The sequence below is a fragment of the Condylostylus longicornis genome, unplaced genomic scaffold, assembly GCF_029603195.1.
Source record: "Condylostylus longicornis isolate FDR11 unplaced genomic scaffold, ASM2960319v2 ptg000072l, whole genome shotgun sequence".
NCBI lineage: Eukaryota > Metazoa > Arthropoda > Insecta > Diptera > Dolichopodidae > Condylostylus > Condylostylus longicornis.
In genome coordinates, this window is record NW_026578040.1 from 933,171 (window position 1) to 958,102 (window position 24,932).

The window sequence follows — 24,932 nt, forward strand, 5'->3', positions numbered from 1 at the left end:
TCTATTTATCTATAGATACTCATAATTTTACTAGGCACATTTTTTAAGATATTTTTTTTTACTTTTTTTAAAACCTGAGAAAAATGAGTTATATAAAGTTAAAAGTTATATAAAGTTATTTCACACTAAGAAAGATAGTCGTGAGGAAGTTTTGTTACGCTTTTATTATATTATTGACAGCATCAATATAATATTTTAAGTTCTGTAATAAATTTTTTACTACTTAAAAAAATGAAAAAATGAAAAAAAGGCTCCTTGGTCGGTTTCCAAACCCTGATCTTTCCAAAAAGTTTATTGGCTCATTGTTTCAACACTCAGGCTTTAAATATCGAATTTCAAAGAATTTGTTTGATTATTTCTCTTTATGTACGCAAAAATGTAAAATTGCGCGCAAAAAGATCCAGTTCCGGAGGTTAGACATACCTCAAAAGTTGATCAATCCGTGACATAAACTCATATATAAAATTTCATCAAAATCGGTTTAGCCGAACTTGAGATATATATACGAGTACGCGTGCACACACAGATAGACAAACATAAAGAAAAAGAGAGACCGACATTTCTCTAAACATAGTTCATTTATGCTTCCCTATACCATGGACAAGTAAGCTCCCACTGCAAACTCGACATCCTAAATATGGTGCCATCATATAACCTCTCTTATTATCTATGAATACTTTTTTGTAGTCTTTCTTTTGTTTGACTTTAATAAAATTTAAAAAATTTTATTAAAGCCAAACTGATTATGCAAATTTTTATTACAAGCTTTTTCTTTTCATTTCAATTATTGCATACATTATAGTTTAAATTTTTTCCTTCTTCCTACTGTATTTTCCACAAATGAAAAAATAATAATGAAATGACACCTCTTTTGGGAAAACTTTCTAAGTTTATAATATGTTTCTTGTTTCAATATTAAGTTTTGTATATCTTAAACACACATGTTATGTATACAAATATACATACATATGTCTGTTATATAAATACAAGTCTTTATTTTTACATTTAATCTAATTTTATTATTTTGCTCAATAATTTTAGTTGTCTTTTTTGTGTTGTTGTTCTATAATTTGAAAATACTTAGATTTGGAAGTTTAACATAAAAATAGATGATGTCCAAAAATAACACTGTGTTGTGCGTTAACTCTGTTATTCGCTGAGTGAAAAAATTAAAGTATATTGCATTTCATAAAATTCTGTCATCAATTTTTATTTTTTTGTGATATTTGTTGTAGCTCGTGTGGTGAATGTCATGCCAAAGGATATTCTATATCCTTTTTTACGCATGAGTACTGAAACTGAAAATTCCATGATAAATAAATGCAATTTAGCTTAGGTTTCTGAATGAAATTTATACAATGTAAGATTGATGACTTAGAGAGTGTTTATCTGCGTTTCGTAGAAAGGTTTCGTGCTCACAATTAGTGAATTCACATAGTAAATTAAGAATGAACTCGGAACACGTTACTTCTGCTACCTAGTCTTCCTAGTCTGGTTTCTTTTAACCATATAATTTATTAATAACAGATACTAATTACTACAATAAAATAGTGAAGCCCAATTAGCGGAATAAAAATGAGCTACTTATTTTATGATTTTTAATACTTATATTATTTTATTTTCAATTAATGTTCTATTCCCCAGTTTTATACTTAATAATTTGTAATTTGTACAAATATCTTACGCAACATCGCATTGCTTCAATGTGCTTCAGACGAAGCACATAATAATACAAAATATGATGCTTCATTGTATGTGCTTTAGGAAGAAATTGATTGAGTTTTTCGAAATTTGCATTGATTTTTGGAACGATTTACTAAGTTTCTTAACGATATTTAATTGAATATATTGCTTTTGATTTTTATAGCTGAATTTAGATGCAAAATAACAAATATTTAGCTCAATTTTCGAATTCCATAAAAATGTTTTTAAACCATTTAAAAAAATTTAAAAAAAAATCGGATTTTCCCAATAAAGCATTATAACGGCATTTAAAAGAATTTCTAATTTCACTTCTAAATCAATAAACTTCGGATTTTGAAAATATGGTTAGTAAAAAATTTTAGAATTGTGTTTAGTAGAATTGTTTTTAGAATTGTGTTAGTAAAAAAATTAGCATCTTATATAGTTTCTCCAAAATCATATTTTTGTAGCGCAAAATTTATTACTTTTGTTGTTTTTTATATTGTCATAACAGACGTTCTTAATGCAAAGTTACATCTGTATATAAATATTCATGTGTGAAAGTGTTATACATATTTTATTGTATATTGTTACATAACACGTACACAAAGAGAACTATTTCCTTGAATTATATTTGGATAAACAGCACAATTACTATCTTCTTTTGTACAAAAATATGATGATGCGTTGACGAGGAGAAGTTTCTTCTTTACGTTGTCTACTTCCTTTGTTTTTACATTTTCTTTATTTTTATTATGATTACTACTGTTACTATTAGTGCTATCGTTGACTCTGTTATTATTCCAATTCTTACTATTCGTACCAATGCCATTCATTTTATCATATTGTGCTACAGTATCTTTGACATCATTCCGTTTGTTTTGCACATTTGGATGTTCATTATATTCGGCAAATATAGTTTTTTTTTTATTATCTAAATATCTATTTTTACTGTCTTTATCAATAACTATGTGCTGTGTTTTACTATTTGTATTCATAGGAATACTATTGTATTTCAAATTTGATTCCGTATTTATTTTTATTTTATCGGAAGTACTATAATGATTATCATCAGTTATGGAATCTTCATTTACTGTTTTTATAGAATTTTTAAGTTTGTTTTCTTTTATGGTTAAGGATGAAATTTTCCATTTATTATTTTCAATTTTGATATTTTGCCAAATAAAAAAGGATAATTCGTGGGATGCATCGATAAAAAATTCGGTTCGAGGTAGTCTTGTTTTTTCAGTTATGAGATTTCCAAGACTGCAAAGAAAAAGAAGAATAATAATTTTTCATAATTGTATTAAAATGTACGAGCTCTAATCATTAATAATTCATACACCAGAATTTTTCAAATTACTTTTGTTTTTAATTCAATGTTCCAGAAATATAGTAAACTATTTTAATACCTAATTATATTTTTTTAAAAACTACATTTTTAATCTTTAATTTTATATATGTATATAACTTTATGTAAATTAAAAAAATTAACAATATTCTATTAATATAAAAAAACCACATACTAAAAATTAAATATTTCTTCGACCATTTTTAATTCATTCCAGCTTCATTAAAATTGCGTAACATCGCCTTTATTTTTTATTACAAAATTCTCTGTAGAACCATTTGCTTTAAAATTTTTAATTATACTCACTATACAGTAGATCTAGTTAAATTAATTTCTTTTAATATTTCACCATAACTTCTTCCATTTTGCATAACTTCCATATTCCATAACTTCTTTCACAACAGGCCTTCCACGCGTCATATTTGGCACTAACTTATTGAAACAACTTTTGCAACTGTGTGAATTAATAATGGTCGAAGAAATATTTAATTTTTAGTATGGAATTTTTTTATATTAATAGAATACTGTTAAATTTTTTAATTTACATAAAGTTATATACATATATAAAATTAAAGATTAAAAATATAGTTTTTTAAAAATATAATTAGGTATTAAAATAGTTTACTATACTTCTGGTACATTGAATTAAGAACAAAAATAATTTGAAAAATTCAAGTATATGAATTATTAATGGTTAGGGTCGTACTCGTATATGATTGTATGAATGTGGACAAGCATTTATTATATATTCACTCATATAAATCGAGTTTTATTTTCGACATATTTAATTTCTAAGCATAACTTTGATAGTTTTTATTTAAGAAAAAAAGTGCTGTATAATATGATATGTTTCTTTTTTATATACATATGAACCAATGAGATATCTCACTAAAGAGTAAGTTTACTAAATAGCGATTTAAAATGTTGATAAACTATAAATAAACCCGTCTTACATAAATTGCATTGTTGCTAGTGTTGTGCTATAATTTCATTTTTTTCTCAAAAATATTATACAGTTGATATTCATTGAAAAAGCTACTGAAATATAGGAATACACAAGGAAAATAAAGAAATTAATTCTATGTATTTTTCGAGAGGGATGACAGGCAATGAAAGGTTTAGAGTCTGTAACGAATAACTGCGTTAAAGCTCAATCGATTTTTTAGAGACTTATTGGAAACACGGATTTCTGAATATGAAACACTATTTCTGAAATAGTGTTAAAATTATATCAAGAATATGTCCCTACCTTAATCCAAAAAAGCGCATTTCCTTCTAATACCTTTTGAATACTGTAATTAACATATGATTCACATGGGGAATCTGTTATAGCTTTATATAAAATAAACTGTCTGTGATCATGAAATTCGCGTTAAAATTTAGCGTGTCGAATCATGATAAAATGAAATGGTACAGCAGAGAACCAAATACAATGTCATATTTAACTTTTAGGGATGTTTCGACTTTACTGGTACATTTGTATACCAGCCGGATCGAAAGGATTAATGTACTTTTACATAAATACTTACGTGTTTAATAAAGGTTTTGAAAATGCTACTCCAGCTCTCAACAATGGATAGGGAAACCATTTAGGATTTTCGTAAAATGCGAAATGATGAATAATAGTTGCTTCCTGATCATGTAAAGCATGCCCTAAATAGATTTCCTGCAATTGAATTCACTTTGTATTAAAATTAAAGATTTTTTTTAAGTTTAATAAATAATTCAAAGTTTTATTTTTGTTTAATTAATTACCTTTGTATAATCTACTGTACTTAAACCTTTAATTAGATTTTTTAAATTAATTTTACTTTGATCTTCACAGAAAAGAATCCATTTAATATTTTCATTAATTATATTTGTTTTCATTAAACTGGGTAGTAAATATAAGATGGTCCAATCTCCGATATGACTGAAAACTTCATGAGTAAGGTAAACATTGATTAAATTTTCTCTTGAAAACAATAAAGATTGATTAAGAAGATCAAAACGTAAATTATAAGCTAGTTGAATATTGTAATCATTTTGTTGACTTAATATCAATATGAGAATATTACTTGGGGCTGAAAATCACAGAAAAAAAGAAATTTCAACAAGAATTATCTTTTATATGATCAAAAATTAAAAAAATATTCTTCAAATTGCAAATAAAGCGCAAACCTATCGGTGATCCGAATTTCGAACTAAAGAAAGCACTCGCAGCGAAAAATAATTTTTTCACCCGAATCACAATTTATAAGCAATATTTTCGATTTGCAAAGTAAAAATTTTGACTTAGCAAAATTGTTTTCATATGGTTTATTTACGTCTTATTTGCAATTTTATCTGCAGTTTGGATGTCGCGGTTTCAATATATTTAAGTTTCTTATTTTTTTTTATTTTCATCATTTTATCAACACTATTCAATTATTAATCATTTTATGACTATAAAATATTAATTACTCAAAACCATAATTAATGTATAGGTTTTCCTTCATAAAAAAATATTGCTTTTAAATTAAAATGTAAATATTTTCTAGCCTAGTTGAAAAGGTTTCCGTACTTTAAAATCCCAATTTCTCAACTGGCACAATTTTTTTTTTGAAGATTGACTGTAGTCAATTAAATTTTTCATTTATTCGTTATTTTTTCTCATTTTTCTTCAAGTATCTCAATTGAATTTCTTGACGTAATGCCTCTTCAATTTGGCACGTCAGCATGTTCGAAAATCATAAAGTTTTTTTTTGCATGTGTATACATGACAAAAACATTTGCATTTTTATTTTCAAATTTTATTTTGTTGTTATTCTTTTCAATCACACCCTACAAGGATCCTAATGAGATTTCCAAGTATAGTATACTATGATGGAGTTTATTCAAAGAAAATGAATTATGTAGTTTACAGTTATGCAACATGCAACAAGGATGACGATTGATACTTACATAGCACTTTTATATGTTGTTTGTGTTGTTTCCCATTTTTATAGGAAAAAGGTAGAAGAACAAAATAGCATAGAAAAGATGTGGTAATAATAAAAACTTTTCTGCTTCTTGTTTAAAAGTTCCTCAAGTGGAAAAAATATATTTTTAAGGATCCTGTAGATGAATTATTCTAGAATTGTGAAAACTAGTCTTGTCTGGCTTTAGTAACTTAATCTATGGAAAAAAAATACTTCAGACTTCAATAAGACTACCAACAAAGAAAAAAAAAATTAATTTATGTTTAAAAAATTTTGATTGCTTGTTATCTCAATCTTGTTTTGTTTTTATGTTTTTAATGAATAAAGTATTTAAAAAAATATTTTTGTTTGATGAGCATGTTTTAGGATTTCCTGAATTGAATTGAAAAGAAAAAAAAGTGAAAAATTTAATTGAATATCAGGTGAAAATAATTTGTTAAAAGTTAACAAAATAATTATTTAGAGTGAGGCATAATTTTATAATATATTTTTTTTGGCTTTTTTTATTCATTTAAATATGAAGATATTTTTAAACGAAAGGTTGTTTAATGAAAGCTACATTTGATAATATTGTGTATAAATAGTTTCTTTTTATTTTTGCTAATTACATTAATATAACTGAGTTTTAGGAGTTTATGTATATTATGGGTTTTTTAAACTTATTTTGCAATTTTTAATTTATTAAAAATTATAAAACAAATTGGATACTTAAAGTAATTCGTAACGCAAATTACGGATTACTTTAATGTAAATGTACGTTATAAAGCTTTGATTTTCTTGTTTTTTTTCCAAGCAAAAAAATCGTCAATTATATGGTTTTAGCCAGGTTATTTAGGCTAAGACAACTTTAGCACTTGTATTATGAAATCATATCATCTTCATTTCATGCAATTTATTGTCATATCATAATACTACATAACATTATAAGTGAAAAATTAAAACTACAATACGTACAAATAGAAAATACTACGAACACTCATTTATACAAAAGTACATATAAGTTTTGAATGTAATTTCTACAAAATAGAGATATTTTTATACCAGTACGAACGTATGTTCGAAAGGTATACTAAATTTGCCTTACCGTTTGTAACGTTAAGAAATAACGATCTTAGATATAGACTCAAGTGTATGTTTTTGATCAACGTCGAATTCTGAGTTGATTTAGCTTTGTCTGTCACAGCGGTAACTCAAAAACTAATTGAGCTAACTTCACCAAATTTTCACAAATGATTTATTGTAGGAAGTGTCAGAACCCTATTTAAATTGGACATGATCGGGGTACCGGTTCGGGTAGCTGCCATACAACTTCAAAATTTATTTGGTTATATCTCAGAAACTGTAAAAGCTGCGGTTTTTAAATTTTACACAAGTGTTATATTAGTAGGGCCGATGTGCTTGATAAAAGTCATTGAAATGGCTTGGCTCCTTCTGGTATCTGCCATACAACTGCAAAAGTTATGTGGCTATATCTCAGAAACTATGAAAGCTATGGTATTGAAATTTCACACAAGCGAATATATTAGTAGGGCCGATGTGCTTGATAAAATTCGTTAAAATTTCTTGGCTCTTTCTGGTAGCTGCCATACAACTTCAATAGTAGTTTGGCACACACAGTATTTTGAATAACACAGTACTGAAATTTTGAACAAATTAATATAGTAATACGGCAAGTCATAGTCTGTCCCATAGTAAGTTATGGCATATTTATTCGCACATAGGATAGCAAATTCGTGCGGGTATCACAGAGTTGACAAGGTCAACTCTATTTTTTCTTGTTTCTTTTTTTTTTAACCCTACTTCGCTCCTACTGGAACTAAAGAAACCTATATTGAAGAGATGAATTAAAACTTTAAACCTAATGGTTTTTTCGAAAATTTTTTCGAAAATTTTCGAATTTAATCCAATTACTGGGATAAGAACAGATCTTCTCTTAAATAGTGAAATTACAGTAGCAATTTTTAATATGTGAAGAAAAACACCTTCCAGTAAGCTAAAATTAAAAATGTAACTAAGTATATAAGTACAATTGGAAATTAATCCATCAGGTTTCGAATTAGAATTATTTAAACTTAAAATTAATTTATTAACTTCAAAAGAAGAAATTTTTTCATAAATAAAAAAAGCTATCAGAATAAGAAATATCATTAATTAAATCACTTCTAAAACATGTAGAACCATTAGAAGAATCCAAATTAGGAAATAGATTGAAAGAGATACTAGGAAAATATTACTCCATTTGACAAAGAAATTTGAAGCCTAGATACGAGTATGTTATTATTTAAAACTTCATTAAAAATCCTCCATTCAGACTTAGTACTATCATCTTTATTTACATGAAGTATTTTCTTAACTTCTTGAACACAATTTATGATAATATTTTTTAGAACTTGTGTTATTCCATTTTTTAATTCTTACTCTAGGTTTATTTCGCTTATTTATTAACTTAACTAAGGAATTGGAAATTCATTGTCTCCATTTCTTATTACGTTTACTGATTCTACTCATTGCAATCAATTATATGACTTTTCATAGTCAAATAAAAGCTAGAAAAAGCCAAACAAGAACTAGAAGCCACGTAAGCTTCATCCCATTTTTCAATTTATTAACATCCATCATAGTAGACGTCGTACCAGTACTAGTATTTTGTAGCTTATTCGTCTTGATAGAAAAAGAGAAGCTTATCATACTATGACACCAAGATCAAGAACTTCAACCACGGAATCATATTTAACATTTCTGTGAAACCTGTTAAAAAGATAATCCATACAAGTTTGCGAAGAAGGACGTGTAACTTCAAAAATAGGAGAAAAAAGTTCACAAAATGAAAACAATAGGAGGTAGTTATCAACAGTCTCATTATTTGTTAGAATATCAACATTGAAATCTCCAAAAGTTATTAAATTCTTAAGTCTTATATTATAAATCTAGAAAATTCATAAACAAAAGTATCTACATTACGAATATGAAAATGAAAACGATAGACACATGAAAATGTAAATTAAAATTTATCAATGTTAATTTAATTATATTAATCCTATTAAACTACATTCAAGGTTATATTTCGACGTGTTAAAATTATTATACCTACTATGAATATAAACTACTGCAGGAATCTTAAATTGTTTATGGTTGATGAAACACAGAAATTTATTTTCCACGCCTTCTACAGCTGTAATCTGCTGGAAGGAGGAGTGGGTACGAAAAAAATTATAATAGGGAAACTATGCATTTACTAAAGTTTATTTATACAAAATTAATTTAATACACAAGTGAGATGCGATCGGTCGCGCGGAAGAACAAGTAAAATTAGTTTTTTTAAATGTGTCAAAAATTAATTTTGTATGAAATATTGTTAAATGATATTTTTCATGCGTGATTCACGGTTAAAATGATGCAAGAAAAAAATTTTTTCTTTAGATAAAAAATTAACTAAATTGTCTTGAAAATTATTATTTTCTGTAATTGATTCGCAAAATGCTTTCAATTTCCAAAGAAATGAAAAGAAAGTTTTTTACAACAACAATACTTAATACATTTGTAAGCCCTCCTTTTTTTCTTTTTCTCTAGAACACTTTTGAATCACTTTGATTGAGACTTAACTAGTTTATTGGTGTAAAATTAAGCTCTTTCATGCCATTCTTTCTGTATAACAGTTTTAAGATTTATTTTGTTCGAAGTCTTAATATTTCCGACATGCTGTTGTTAATATATTCCACAAATTTTCAATCACTAGACGCGGTGCAAAAGTTTGCATTATTTGCGGACAGTTTTATAGAACCTATAGTTGCATGCTAAAAGAAGGATACATGAGATTGTTATCTGGATAATATCGAATACAAACTCCCATTTTTAGAACTTTTCCAAAAAATTTTTTCTGTCCGTCTGTCCGTCCGTGGATAAGTTTACAAAACTTCTACACCCATGAAGATAGAAATCTGAAATTTAATATGTATATAGATCTTTACTAGAAACTTATTTCCGTAGAACAAAATTTTTACCTACCTCCCCCTTTAAAAGTGATACCCCCCCAAAACCTTAAAAATTCCATTTTTCAACTTTTTATGTTGTAGAACCATGTGGAATTTTTAAATATTGCAAACACAGAAAGGCAGTGTGTTGCTTCTTCTATCGCAGCATACTACAATTGAACTTTATAAAACAAAATGGCCGAAAAAACTCCATCAATTGAACACGAATAAATTTAATTTCCTTGAATAATACCTCAGTGTACACAAAATTTTCAAGAAATTCCTTAAAAATAAACAAAAATAGAAATTCGAGCCTCAAACAACCTTTAATCTCGAAAAACTGAGCACTACTAAATTTTATAAAATTCCATATCAAAATTGCATAAAATTCCATTCCAGAACAAAATAAATTTTCGGGACTGTCCCTTTATGCTCGAACTAAAAAAATTTTCTTTCAAGTAAAATGAACTTATTCCTGTGCCAAAGTACAAAAATAAATTAATTTAGCTGTGCCATATTGATTTTAAGTAGAAGTAACATTCCTGGTTTTAACTACGAGATATCTCGTAGCGGTATATTTTAAGAACATTTTACTACGAGATATCTCGTAGCTGGCAGTGAATGCGTTAAAATGTTTATATATAACGTCGTATCCATTTTGATCCATATAAATTTCAAATTTCAGTTTCATTAAATTTTGCTTTCCAAATAAAAGGGAAATATCTTCATCTTCTTTTTACCAACGAATATTTTCAAAAATTTCAGGAATGTCGTGCCTTATGTGCAAAAATTTAAAGTCAAATTTAAAGAAAACGCAAAAAAAATAAACTTCATAACAAGTTAATTAAAATCCAACTTATGCTGACCATTCTGTATATTTTATTATTATACCAGTTTTATTGATAATATTTTCTATTTTCTAAATTTTTGGTCATAATTTTCCTTAACCCTTATTCGAAAACATTTATGTCTAATTTATATTTAAAAACAATTTTTGCGTTTCTTTTTGAATTGGATTTTACAAAGAATTGTTAAAATGAGGTCAAAAAGTGTACTTGTTTTCGTTATTTCTATGTCTACATATGTTGCGTTTTTTCTATAATATTTAATAATCAAAAAGCATGAACATGTTTTGCTATAAAGTTCATGCTGCTGATAGAATTCAATCGTTCTGAAAATTGTAACAAAAGGTGAAACTAATAAAAAGCTTCATTTCCCTAAAACTGTTGTAAAAATATATATTTATAAGCTCATGTGTAACTATCACTTAATAGACCTTTTCATAAACGCAGTATATTACGATATATAACGAGAACTGCGCTATATTTGTGTTCATGAACAAATGTTGCTAATCAAGTTTGTTTATAAAATATTAAACTATCATGACTAGAGCTTTTAAATCAGCTGATTTTTTTTTTACTAGTTTTTGCAGTGTTTTTAGGAATTCGTCTGTTAATTGTTGTACTTAAAAATAACAAAATGTCTTTTTGTTTCAGTTTTCTTTTTTTGTTTTTCTTATTTTTTTTTTCCTGAAATAAAATTTTCACTATTTGGCCCAAAGTAAATACATTTTTTTGTTAACGACATTTTTTGTTCATAAATACAATACTGCAAATTCATAATAACAAAAGTTTTTTTACAACTGTTAAAAATATATTGCGTATGTATCGCGTTATAGTTTTGCAGTATTATGTTTATGAAAATACCTAATATTCTAGGTATAATGTAAAACCTGTATATGGTATAACCTATGTATGACGTATATATTTTAAATTAGAATTTCACTATAGATTCTTGGACTCTTGCAATCATTTTCATTTGAATGGATCATCGAGTTTTAAATGTTTGATAAATAAACATATGTTTCAACACATAAAAATATACATGTATGCATATATAATATATGGAATGCAGAATCATGAAGAAATGTATCCTTTTTAAAATTTATGCAAAAAAGAACAAGTATGTATGCATAATATGAAAACATCAAACATTTATTAAAAAAATGTATTTTATTTTATTATTATAAAGTATTTTATATTATTATTTTATTGTAAGGAAGTATGCATACATAAACAACATACATATATGTAGGAAGATATTCCTTTAAATATAATTTTACACTCCATGTTCAAAAGGAATTCAGGAAATAATTTTTATATTGTACATTCGTAACAACTATTGTATAATGTTTTCATGTACATATATATGTATATGTATATATAAATGGATACACACCAACATCATGGTCCTATCTTCTACAAAAATTTTATCGCCTTCAAAACTTTCACAATTCGAAGTTCTTGTGTAGAAACGTTTCAAAATTAAATCCAAACGGATATTTTTTCATAAAAAAGCCAATTATAACTCACTAATAAATTTATTGGTGGAAGAAAATTGAAGCATAAGAATTCATTAAAATTAGAATTATAGCTATTTTTCTATAATTATTAATATTTATGAGGAATTAGAATTTATATCGTTATTGGATATGCTGTAAAAATTGGAAAAAAAGTGTTTAAAAGGCATTTTTCTAATCTTCTGTAATACTTTTACTTAACTAGACAATATACATTGCGGTCGGTTATGTGCTGATCACATCAGATTTTTTTTCATTGTAATTTAAAATATTGTAAAGCGAGGCATGGGTCTAATTATTTGAAACTATAAGAATAAATGAAATCAACATTTCACTCTAAAACAAAAATAAATAATTGAATAGCTAATCTTGTCTAATTTACCACAAAATCTTGAAGATGACTTTTATATATTTTCTATTATTACCTTATCCATAACAAACGTTTACGATAGCTTTCTACATTCTCCGGAAAGTATTTGAAACGAAACTATATATTTTCCGTATGGAAATATTTTAAATATAATATTTTAAGTACCATACGGTTCAAAATAATTCAAACTGCCACAATAACACTTTTATGCTAAATTTAATATAAAATTCTAAAACAAAAATTAAAAAAAAAACGAGAAAAAATAGAGTTGACCTTATCACGAATTTGTTATCCTATGTCCGAATAAATAAGCCATAACTGACTATAGGACAGACAATGACTTTAAGTTGCCGCATTACCATATTAATTTATGCAAAATTTCACTACTGTGTTTTTCTAAATACTGTGTGTGCCAAACTACTATTGAAGTTGTACGGCAGCTACCAGAAAGAGCTAAGAAATTTTAACGAATTTTATCAAGCACATCGGCCCTACTAATATATTCGCTTGTGCAAAATATCAATATTACAGCTTTTATAGTTTCTGAGATATAGCCAAATAACTTTTGAAGTTGTATGGCAGGTATCAGAAGGAGCCAAATAATTTCAACGACTTTTATCAACTAATATTAGCCCTACTAATATATATTCGTTTGTGTGAAATTTCATTACCATAGCTGTTATAGTTTTTGAGATATAGCCAAATAACTTTTGAAGTTGTATGGCAGGTACCAGAAGGAGCCAAGTAATTTCAACGAATTTTATGAGACATATTGGCCCTATTAATATATCCGTTTGTGTGAAATTTCAATACCACAGCTTTTATAGTTTCTGAGATATAGCCAAATAAATTTTGAAGTTGTATGGCGGCTACCCGAATTGGTGTCCCGATCATGTCCAATTTAGATAGGTTTTGGCACTTACTACAATAAACAATTTGTGAAAATTTGGTGAACTTAGCTCAATTAGTTTTTGAGTTATCGTTGGGACGGACGGACGGATGGACAGACAAAGCTAAATCAACTCAGAATTCGACGTTGATCAAAAACATACACTTGAGTCTATATTTAAGACAGTTATTTCTCAGCGTTACAAACGGTAAGGCAAATTTAGTATACCCTTCGAACATACGTTCGTACGGGTATAAAAAAGATCGACATTTCATAAGCGGAGATAATCCGCGTCACGTTTTCAAAACATCTTCTTTTTGTTTGAGGGCAAAAAGTAAAAGAAGAATGAAAAAAAACTTTCAACTGATATTCTTTTTGTAGAGTTTATGTCTTCTTTATGAAGATAGAATTAGGCCTGGTTTTCGATGTTAACACATTAATACATTCTTATATAATATTTGCAATTTATTTTATTTGTGCTGTATTAAGAAGTAAAAAAATACATGTTTATTTGATTGCTACGAACAGAACTCTTACTCGTTAGTGAAATAAAATTATAAACACACAAACGTAAATGCTATAAAATGTTGTATTCAAAATTAGTCAAAATTAGTTCAAAAATGTAAAAACACGTTATTTATAACTGTTTCGTTTGGAGAGATCTTTTATATTTTTCTAAAGACATTTTTATGATTTGCAATGTCTCACCCAACGATGTATAAGAAAGAACTTTTGGTATAATTTAAAAAAAAGCTTGCGACATTGTATCGGGTCGAACTAATTTTCGATTTGGCCGACACTGTTAATCATTTAAATACAGAATTTAAAAACAAAAATAATTAAGTTCAAAGGCTGTTTGTATAAAAGGTTTAAAACTTTAGTTTTTTTAAATGTGGAACCCAAGTAGTTTCTGATTTTATCTTTGACATACGATAATTGCCATAAACGGATTACCAATTAACGCGAATCGGAACACTTAACCATTTTTATGATGTATGCCGGAGTGATTTTCTAAAAATATGTCTATTTTAATGCAATTGCTTTACTAAATTATTAAAATTATATTTATGCACCAGTCTCATGGCATCATAGATATTAAAAGTAGCTAGTGACTAGCCTGCCGTAGTTTTTTGCTTTATATTTATTTAAGGTTATTGATATTTGTTGTTTATTTTTCTTAGTTTATCGAAAATAATAAGTTTTTTAGTATCTTAAAGTATTATATATAATAAGCTATAATAATATTGAATATAATTTAATAGTGGCCTGACCGGGAATTGAACCTGAGACCCTTTGGTTGAAGGACTGGTGCCATAACCACTGCAGCAATAGTCATGTTATCAATATTGCATACTTAGGTATTTTTCAAGTGAAGGACTTTCTCAAATTATGAATGTTTTAAACTTGATACGTTTAGGATTGTGGAGATTTCTACACTAGTTTTCAAATTATTACTCTTCTATAAAAATGAACTTTTTTTTAATTAGCTTTTCCATAATGTCCACTTACTTCTTCGTCATTTTTGCCTCTTGACACCACTTTATTCTGTTTAAAAAGCAGAAGTGTGTGCTTGAATTTAATAAATAAATGGCAAAAAACAATACTAACAAAAAAAATTGTCTTCGTGTTAATAGATTTTTAGGTTCAAAACATTTTTTAAAAAAAGAAGAAAATAGAAAATTTTGAATAAAAGAAAAAAAAAATTTCTAGGCAAGTGGGAAGAAACATATTCAAGAACTTAAAAATAAATCGAAAGAACACGACTGGTGTGTTAACAAGGATTAATTGTGAGAATTCCAGTTAATTTTAAATTTATATATTGAACTAAATTTTAATTAGTAAATTTATAATCAATGCATTATAACTTAGTAGCTTTTGTTGGGCTTGATGGATGTGTCACAATAATAATCTCTTGTTTACAAAATTGAAAAATTTGAAAAGAAATTAAATTAAAAAAATTCATGTTTTATATTTCGAATACAAGGGAACGATTGTACGATGGAAATTTTTTTCTGTATCCTGCTTAATGCACAGGCATATGATGTACTTGTAGTAGTTTTTTTACATTATATTTATATTCATATGTACATACATATATGGAATATGTACACACATATGTACATATGTATGTATAAAATACTCGCTTGTATATTATAAGATAATTACGAAAAAAAATTATTTTCCAATTAAAAGGCGTAAATTCCATTTAAAACCATGACCTCTTTAATCATCAATTCATAATGTTTGTAATATGGATGGTATTCAAGTTGTGTTAAAATACTAAAGGATTAAATTTATTAAAGGCATTTAGCGATCTTTTTTTTCTCTACAATTTACGTTTTTGTCCTTTTAAATATGTAGATACGTACATATGTATATGGAAATGAAAAATTCACAGGTTCTCATAATTTTGCATATGTTTTACGAGTATGTGCATAATAATAATAATGTATGTGCAAAAGTATACATATAAATTTTACTTTATTTTTTATTTTCTTCACTCTTGATGATTTCTCAACCATACAATTTTAATCAGATTGCTTTTTACAATGAAATTGATTGCAATTCAAAAAATAATTTAAAAAAAATAATGCTTTATAATGTACGTACATATATACATATATAAATATTTAAATCATTCACAAATAAAAAAACAAAAAAAAAGAACGTACATTCCTGCGTAAAAATTGTATTGGAAATGATTAACTTTGTAATTGATGATGACCACAAACATAAAACATTTCCTTTGTTATTGCATGTGAATATTTTCAATTTCATATAACCTTTTATGTGTTCAAATATTTTCTGTTATCATAAAAATACATTCATATGTATATACATACATAGTTGAGAAATGGACCTAGTATTAACGTGTTAATTTGGTCTACATAATTGTACTCATATGACTCTATATAAAATTATTTTTTTGTACATACGTTCATACAAAGAGTGTGTTATGTACATATTGCTCTTTCATTAGTAAAATAAGAGTGATGCATTATAAAAATAATTTTGCTTTTTTTTTGAATAAAATATCAAAGAATTTATTTGTATATATGTATATGTATCTTTAAAATAAAAATTAATATTATTTAACATTTTAATAAAAATATCTGCAAAATTAATATGAGATTGAAAATTCTTTATTTATTAATTTTATTATTAATATTCAAAATGTTGTTTAAAGATGAGAAATGAAAATGTAAGTTTAAATTTTTATTTTAAAAATAAATATTAATAAATTCTAAATAAAAATTACAAGTTTTTATTTGTATTGTAAGTACGTATACGTAATGTATTTATTTAACGCCAAAATAAAAGGAAATTCGACCGTAACTTGCATCTACATAAATAGGGCTGGTAAAATTGAAGAGTTTCGGTTTATGCCAAGAATTTTATTTACAATTAGTTTTGAGTAATTATATTTTTGAATTTTAACTCTTACACACAACTGAGTTCACCACCAAAAGTGTATCAAACAAATAACATTGTTTTATCAATAAATAATATTGCTTTGTTTTGTTTAAAGTTTAATAGCTTACCTAGAGATACAGTAAAATTTGTTGCGACCAATAAGATATAAAAAATTCTCCAAAACATTCTTATAGGACACTTGTTGTTTATGCGCAATAAATTTTCTGAAATTGAAAGAAAAATATAAGTTTTTATTAATTAGTAATAGAAACTGGTTACTATAAATTTATAATGAAGTTTATAAAAAATCCTAAATATCATTTAGTTTATTGGTGTAAAAGCTAATTACGTTCTAGACCATGGTTTTGGTTTTTTATAATATATTTTAAATATATATTTGCCAATACTAGGCAAAGTCATTATCACAAACTATGGAACTTTCCAAGAGTCATAATCCTGTAATACTATTGTAATTGTAATGTATTCCTCCTGCAAGTGATGAGTCCGAATATTTTTATCTCTAGCGTTATGAACTCCAGTTGTAATTGTAAGCGCAAACGGAAGTCAATTTTGGCTACAGTATTTTGTAAAAAAAAATTTCAAAAAAAAAAACCTGCCTTGGTATACTAAATTTGCCTTACCGTTTGTAACGCTTAGCAATAATGGTCTGAGATATGGACTCAAGTGCATGTTTTTGATGTCGAATTCTGAGTCGATTTAGCTTTGTCTCTCCGTTTGTCCGTCTGTCCGTCCCAGTATGATAACTCAAAAACTAATTGAGCTAAGTTCACCAAATTTTCACAAATTATTTATTGTAGGAAGCTCCAGAACCCTACTTAAATTAGACATGATCGGGGTACTGGTTCGGGTAACTGCCATACAACTTCAAAATTTATTTCACTACGTCTTAGAAACTATGAAAGTTGTGGTATTGAAATTTCGTAAAACTAAATATATTTGTAGCGCCAAAGTGTTTCATAAAAGTCGTTGAAATTGCTTGGCTCCTTCTGATAGCTGCCATACAACTTCAAAAATTATTTTCCTATATCTCAAGAACTATAAAAGCTGTTCTATTGAAATTCAATACTAGTGAATACATTATTTTAATCGTTGAAATTGCTTGGTTCCTTATGGTAGATACCATACAACTTCAAAAGTTATTTGACATTATCTCAGAAGTTATTGGAACTATAATATAAAAATCTCGTGAAAACAAGTGTATTAAGTAACTCGATTCTCCTAGAAAATATTGAAAACACAGTGCTGAAGTTTTGCATTAATTAATATGGTAATACGGTAACTTAAAGTCATAGTTTGCCCCATAGTCAGCTATGGCATATTTATTCGCATATGGGATAACAAATTCGTACGGGTATCACGGTCAACTCTATTTTTTCTCGTATAATTTTAAATTCTCCTATAAACTTCATGAATTTTAAGTTCTTGTTGCAGTATTTTCTTTTAAAAGAAAGAAATGGTACGTTGATTAAAAACATGTCAATTAAGGGGTATATACAAAAGGGAAATATAAATGATGCCTATACATGTTTTCGGAATTAAATGATCCTTCTCGAGCCTATTTATTAAATATCATACTTTTTATATATGAAGAAGAAAAATATTATGGGCATATGTATGAAATTATCTCCATGTTGCGCAAAGCAACACAATATTACGTCATAGATTAAGGACTGTTATACATATTTACACCTACATAAGTAAAAATTTAATTAACACTCAGACTTATTTTAAACTTAATAATAAATTATATGTATGTGTACAAACCAAAAAGATGATGGAATAGATTTTAAAAAATCAATTATTCCATATATAAGTCCAAATACATAGCAATATCTTCATATAGCCACGTATATATAGTGAAACACATTGATTAAAATCAATATTCTAATTTCAAGTTAATTACAAATTAATATTAAGAATTTTCTTGATAAAATTTTAAATATTGCATAATTTACCATTAAAATTGATTTCTTGAATCTGATTTTGTATAATGTTCGAGCAACTATATAATATATTATACATACATAAATAGTGTATATATAAAGTGTATGTAGCCGAATATATGAGTAAATATTTTTATACCCTGCACTTCGTGAAGGGTATATAAACTTTGGTATGGAGTTTGTAACTACTTGAAGGAGTTATTTGCGGTTTGGACATATATATATATTCTTGCTCAGCGTAAAATTCTGAGTCGATTTAGACATGTCCGTCCGTCCGTCCGTCCGATCGCACGATAACTCAAAAACGAATAATGCAATCGACACCAAACTTTCACAAGTTTTTTCTTTTGTGTCAAGGACGTGCTCTATTGTAATTGGACTAATTCGGACAACGGGTTCGGGTAGCTGTCATACAACTCAAAGAGTTTATTTTAAATATTTCAAAAACTCATAAAGGTATAAATATAAAATTTTGTATACATGTGTCCAATTACATTCTACATATGCTCTAAAAATTTCAATGGGATAGCTGTACCGGTTCGGGTAGCTGTCATACAACTTCAACAGCAAATTTTTTATATTCGAAAAAATAATAAAGTCAGATTCATGAAATTTGGCAGTCATGTGTCCAATTATAGGTCAGTTATATTTGTGAAGTTTTAGTGGAATTGCTTAATAGGTTCGGGTACCTGCCATACAACTCCAGAAGCTAATTTTAAATTCTTGAAACAGAGTCGTGTGTCTAATTATAGCTCAGACAAATTTCTGAAGTTATGGTGGAATTGCTTGACAGGTTGGAGTAGCTCCCATACAAGTCCAAAAGTTTAATCTAAATATTTGGAAAAACTATAAAATCAGGCAGTTGGGTGTCCAATTATAGGTCAGACATATTCGTGAAGTTTCTATAGAATGGTTTCACAGGTTCGAGTAATTGCTATACAACAACGAAAGGTGCAGGGTATAATTCAATCGGTTTATACCGACTGAAACGTTTTTACTTGTTTTATATGTATATATTTTGGTAATTTGAAAATACACGTAATATAAGTATGAATATGGGCATCATTTACGTAAATTGATCCTTCAGAAGTATGTGTATATTGTAAGGGCCATCGGAATGATATTGGTTAGCATCTACATACATATACTCTTGATTGTAAAATTACTTTATTATACTTGAGTGCTACTAATGGTACTGCATTATTGATTACCGTTATATTCAAATGTTTATGATTGTGTGTATGTATAGTAAATTTATATGTGCATAATGTATGTATATAGATATAAATGTATACGTACATATATGTAAAATACATTAGTATATATATATATAAAGTTTTCAAAATATATGTTTGTAAATATATGCATAATATGTTTGTTCGTCTTTACCCAAATCCCTTAGCGTATAATACAACATTAATTAATATGCATATCAGCAGTATTACTTCAAAAATAGTTTTCCACTCTGCTATATTGCTGAAACGTATATAATTACGATTGTATGGTTTTATACTTAATATATATGTGATATAAATATATATATATATATTATACTTAATATATATATGATATATATATATATATATATATATATATATATAAATATAAATTGATATATATATATATATGTAAACATATATATCTATATATAATTAAATATTTGAAATATGTATATATATATATTTTTATAAATTGATGTAATTATAATTAATGTGTTATAAATTTTATATATGTGTAATAAACACAAAAACTACATACATATGTACCTATATAAAATTGCATTTATTATTAATGAATATAAGCTTTCAACAACGGATAGGTTTTTTTACTTTTGTTCCACTTTGTGCTAAAAGTAAAAGTTTTTTTATGTGTTTATATCAAGGGTTAATTTAAGGGGATATATAAATTCGATTATTTTCATAAAAACTTTTATTTAAAGATAATGTGCATCTTGTTACCAAGTATACCCGGTGATGTTATAAAACTATATGTATATATGTATATAAAGAGTGTAATTTCAATCACTTCCATTCCCTAATTTTTTGTGGTTATTTGATTTTTCTTTATAATTATAATTAGATATTTTCGTTAAAGTATTTTAGTTGCTTCAATTTTCAAGATACTAAAATAATATTTATGTTAAAGGTATTCAAATAAAATATTTATGGGATATTTCTATTAGGAGAAATTTATGTGTTATATACATAAGCGTATTACGTTAAACCTCCCAATTATCATATCATAAAATTGCATGATTCTCGGTGCTTATATCCGGTTTTTATTATAATATGTAAGTGGTTTCAGTTTATATAAGGACAAAATTAGCATTTAAGCGAGTATACTATTCTTGTATATTTAAATTGACATACATAAATTTCAAAGAGTGTTTTCGTTTTTACTTCAGAGCATATTTAAATCTGTCAAAGAATTGATTCGTTCGTTTTTTAACTCGGATTTCTTAGAGCTAAAATTCGTGTTTTTTTTACAATAAGAATTTTGGACATGTTCAGATCACTTTCAGGCTTCCCGGAGCACAATACTTCAAATTTGAAAAGTCATTAATTGCAGAAAAAACTGTGTGGTGTTCGTTTTCGAAATCAGAGCTGTCAGAACAACATTTTTTTCGTCTAATATAAGCGTGTTCTGACTCTGAATTCTGAATCTTATCAAATTCAAACTGTGAAACTTTTATTCAAACTCATATTCCACCAATAAAAAATAACAAATAATTTTGTTACTGTTTATTGGTGGAGTATGGCAACTATAATATTTGACATAAGTTTTAAGTTAAACTAAAAAAAATTTTTATACCGTAACGTATGTTCGAAGGGTATACTAAATTTGCCTTACCGTTTGTAACGCTAAGAATTAATGATCTGGAATATAGACTCAAGTGTATGATTTTGATCAGCGTCAAATTCTGAATCGATTTAGCTTTGCCCGTCCCTCCGTCCTAACGATAACTCAAAAACTGATTGAGCTAAAATCACCAAATTTTCACAAAAAATTTATTAGAGCCAGAACCTTATTTAAATTGGATATAATCGGGGCACTGATTCGGGTAGCTGCCATACAACTTCAAAATTTATTTGGCTATACCTCAGAAACTATAGAAGCTGTAATATTGAAATTTCACACAAGCGAATCTATTAGTAGGACCAATGTGTTTGATAAAAGTCGTTGAAATTGCTTGGCTCTTTCTGGTAGTAGCCATACAAATTCAATAGTAGTTTGGTCATATCTTAGAAAATAGTGTAAACAAAGTACTGAAATTTTGCATAAATTAATATAGAAATACGACAACTTAAAGTCATAGTCTGTCCCTCAATTTAAAGTTATAGTGTCGTCAGCTATGGCATACTTATTCGCACATAGGCTAACAAATTCGTACAGGTATCACAGAGTTGACACGGTCGTTTTCTCGTTATTTTTTCTCGTTTTCATCAATTCCTGTTTTGCTTGTGGATACGATATAACGAGGAAGAGGTAAATGGGTTGAAGTTGTTTGTGTTATCCCATGTTTATTATATAGGGCTTATAAATTACGAGAAAAAAGTAGAAAAAAGTGAATAAAACCAAATTATGTTTTGCAATTCATTTAGTGGTCCAACTGTTATTATAAAATTTATAAATTCCGCATTTTATTGACAATTAATTTGTTATTTACACTTTTCTTTATTAAACAAACTTATTTAATATAATTTATACAGGTTCTCATTATACCATAAATGTAAATTCTTATTTGCTATATGACGATAAACAATCTCGTTATATTAGGAATCTAAGAGTATTAAATATGCAAAATGGAAATGGAAGAAAATTTAATTGTTATATTTTGAAAATGTTTTATGATATGATATTTTTATACACATATCAATGAAAGTTGTTTTAATGTAATTTTGTAGTCCTTTGAGAAATCTGTGGTAGCCTTCTTTTAAATTTAAAGATCAAATATTCATGTGTGTGTACATAGAGTGTCCCATATCTAAGTGAACATTAAAGTGATCTAACATTAAACAGACTCCTCATGAGAGGGCAAACTTTTGTATGCAAACAACGTCCACGATTCAAAAGGCTCCTCGAATTACAGGGATTCAAAGCCAATTTCGACCGTTTTTATTTCACATTTTGAAACTTTAAGTATAATATCCGATTTTCTGTCAGATATCGCATGATTAAATATGGTTTGGATAAATGAAAAATACCGTACAAAAATTTTACCTATTCGTCAGGGTCCACACAATAGTACAACGCAGTGGTTTTAAACACGAGACACACTATACATCATTTAAATAAGGATATATGGACATACATAGGTATATTACTACATAAACCATATAGAAATTAAAAAAAATAATTCATTTATATAAAATTTCAAAGGTGGTCCAAAATTAGCTTCTCTGGCAATTTAAAAAATTACCATGGTATATTTGCATTATATATAGATGTAAACGTAAAAATTATTTATTCGTATGTTACCGTATTTAAGTTTATACATATATGAAGTTGGGTACAACATCTGTTTTAAAATCAGTTAACGCCGCTAGATTGTATGGATTGTATATTGCTAAATACCAGTAATTTGTTTTTTACTGGTGCAAATTTTCTTTTTTTGCGTAATGTGATCTAGCTTTGTATTCAGATAAGCAACTACACTTTCATAGCGACTTTTTCATTTATTAAGGCTCAAAATCGATTATTATGGAAATACACAGCCCTTCACTAATCATTATAATCACGCTGTTATATCCTTTTTTCTTCTGTTTGTTTATCTTACGTACATATTTATGAAGACAATCTATTTCAATAATTCATTTCAATGAAATTCTATAGTAATCTTTGCTGTATAATCTTAATAAAAAGAAATATCAAACTTATAAAAAGAAATTTAAATATCTTATAGAAATCTATTCAGGTGTTCAAAATTGGTTTCTGTCATTTTAAGTAAATTTATATATATAGAGCTATACTTAAACGTATATATACTTTCTTGTGTTTTACATGTTTTATATGCTATACATATCCTTAGCCCTTACTAATAATCATTATTATACGATTCATAGCGAGAAACATCTTTTATAATATATATATATATATATATATATATATATATATATATATATATATATATATATATATATATATATATATATATATATATATATATATATATATATAAGTACCACTTTAATATAAAATGAAATATGCAAATTAAATTAGATTAAAACCTATAATTAATCATTGAAACTGGAACATATTTCCACATTTTATGCTGAGAGATTTTGTGAACGATATCCTGAAATATAGATAAAATTTAATTTAAAATGCTTTTTCAAATTTTGTATAGAATTTATAATTTATAATGACAAAATAAGGGTAAAAATAGCATTTCACCAAAGAATAATCTTGAAACTTTATACATATACATAATTAAATATATTTATAGTTTCATTTAAAATTTTCTGATGTCAGAATTTTAAAATAATGTGTTAAGGTCTCAGGTCTCTATATTTTGCTTTGAGATTTTTTTTATATTGAATATTCAATTAAATGATTTGCAATAAAAATTTTATTTGTTTAACAAGAGAATAGCAAAAATACAAATTACAACCGAAATGGAATATTAAGTAAACCAACAAAATTCTGAAATATTTTAGGAAATCTTGAGTTATAAATAATGAAAGAAAATAAATTTTATTTACATAAATACAAAATATTTTCTGCTGATCTTTCTGTATTGGCTATTTATTTACAGATACTTATAGAAACAATGGAATAGTATAGTTTTTGTGCTAAATAATGACAAGGTATCTTTAGAATTTTCGAATAACAAAATTTATTTGAAATAAAAAATTTATTATAATGGTTGACCAATCATCCATACTTATTGGATACTTTAAATACCCTGCACCTTCGTGAAGGGTATATTCAATTTGGTATGGACTCGTCTCCGGAATGGACATGTATATATACGCTTGCTCAGCGTCCGTCC

General features: G+C 26.7%; 1 protein-coding gene across 1 annotated transcript in view; it reads right to left on the reverse strand.

The window, feature by feature from the left end:
* The window catches only part of LOC129612363 (beta-1,3-glucosyltransferase), a 39,532-nt gene that overhangs the window by 1,198 nt on the left and 13,402 nt on the right, over positions 1-24,932 (reverse strand). The window contains exons 2-5 of the mRNA XM_055525920.1: positions 17,105-17,200; positions 4,790-5,097; positions 4,564-4,700; positions 2,289-2,949 (exon numbers count right to left, since the gene is read on the reverse strand). Coding sequence (XP_055381895.1) covers positions 2,289-2,949; positions 4,564-4,700; positions 4,790-5,097; positions 17,105-17,162 — 1,164 coding nt within the window. The 5' untranslated portion in view covers positions 17,163-17,200. The remainder of the gene's footprint in view (positions 1-2,288; positions 2,950-4,563; positions 4,701-4,789; positions 5,098-17,104; positions 17,201-24,932) is intronic.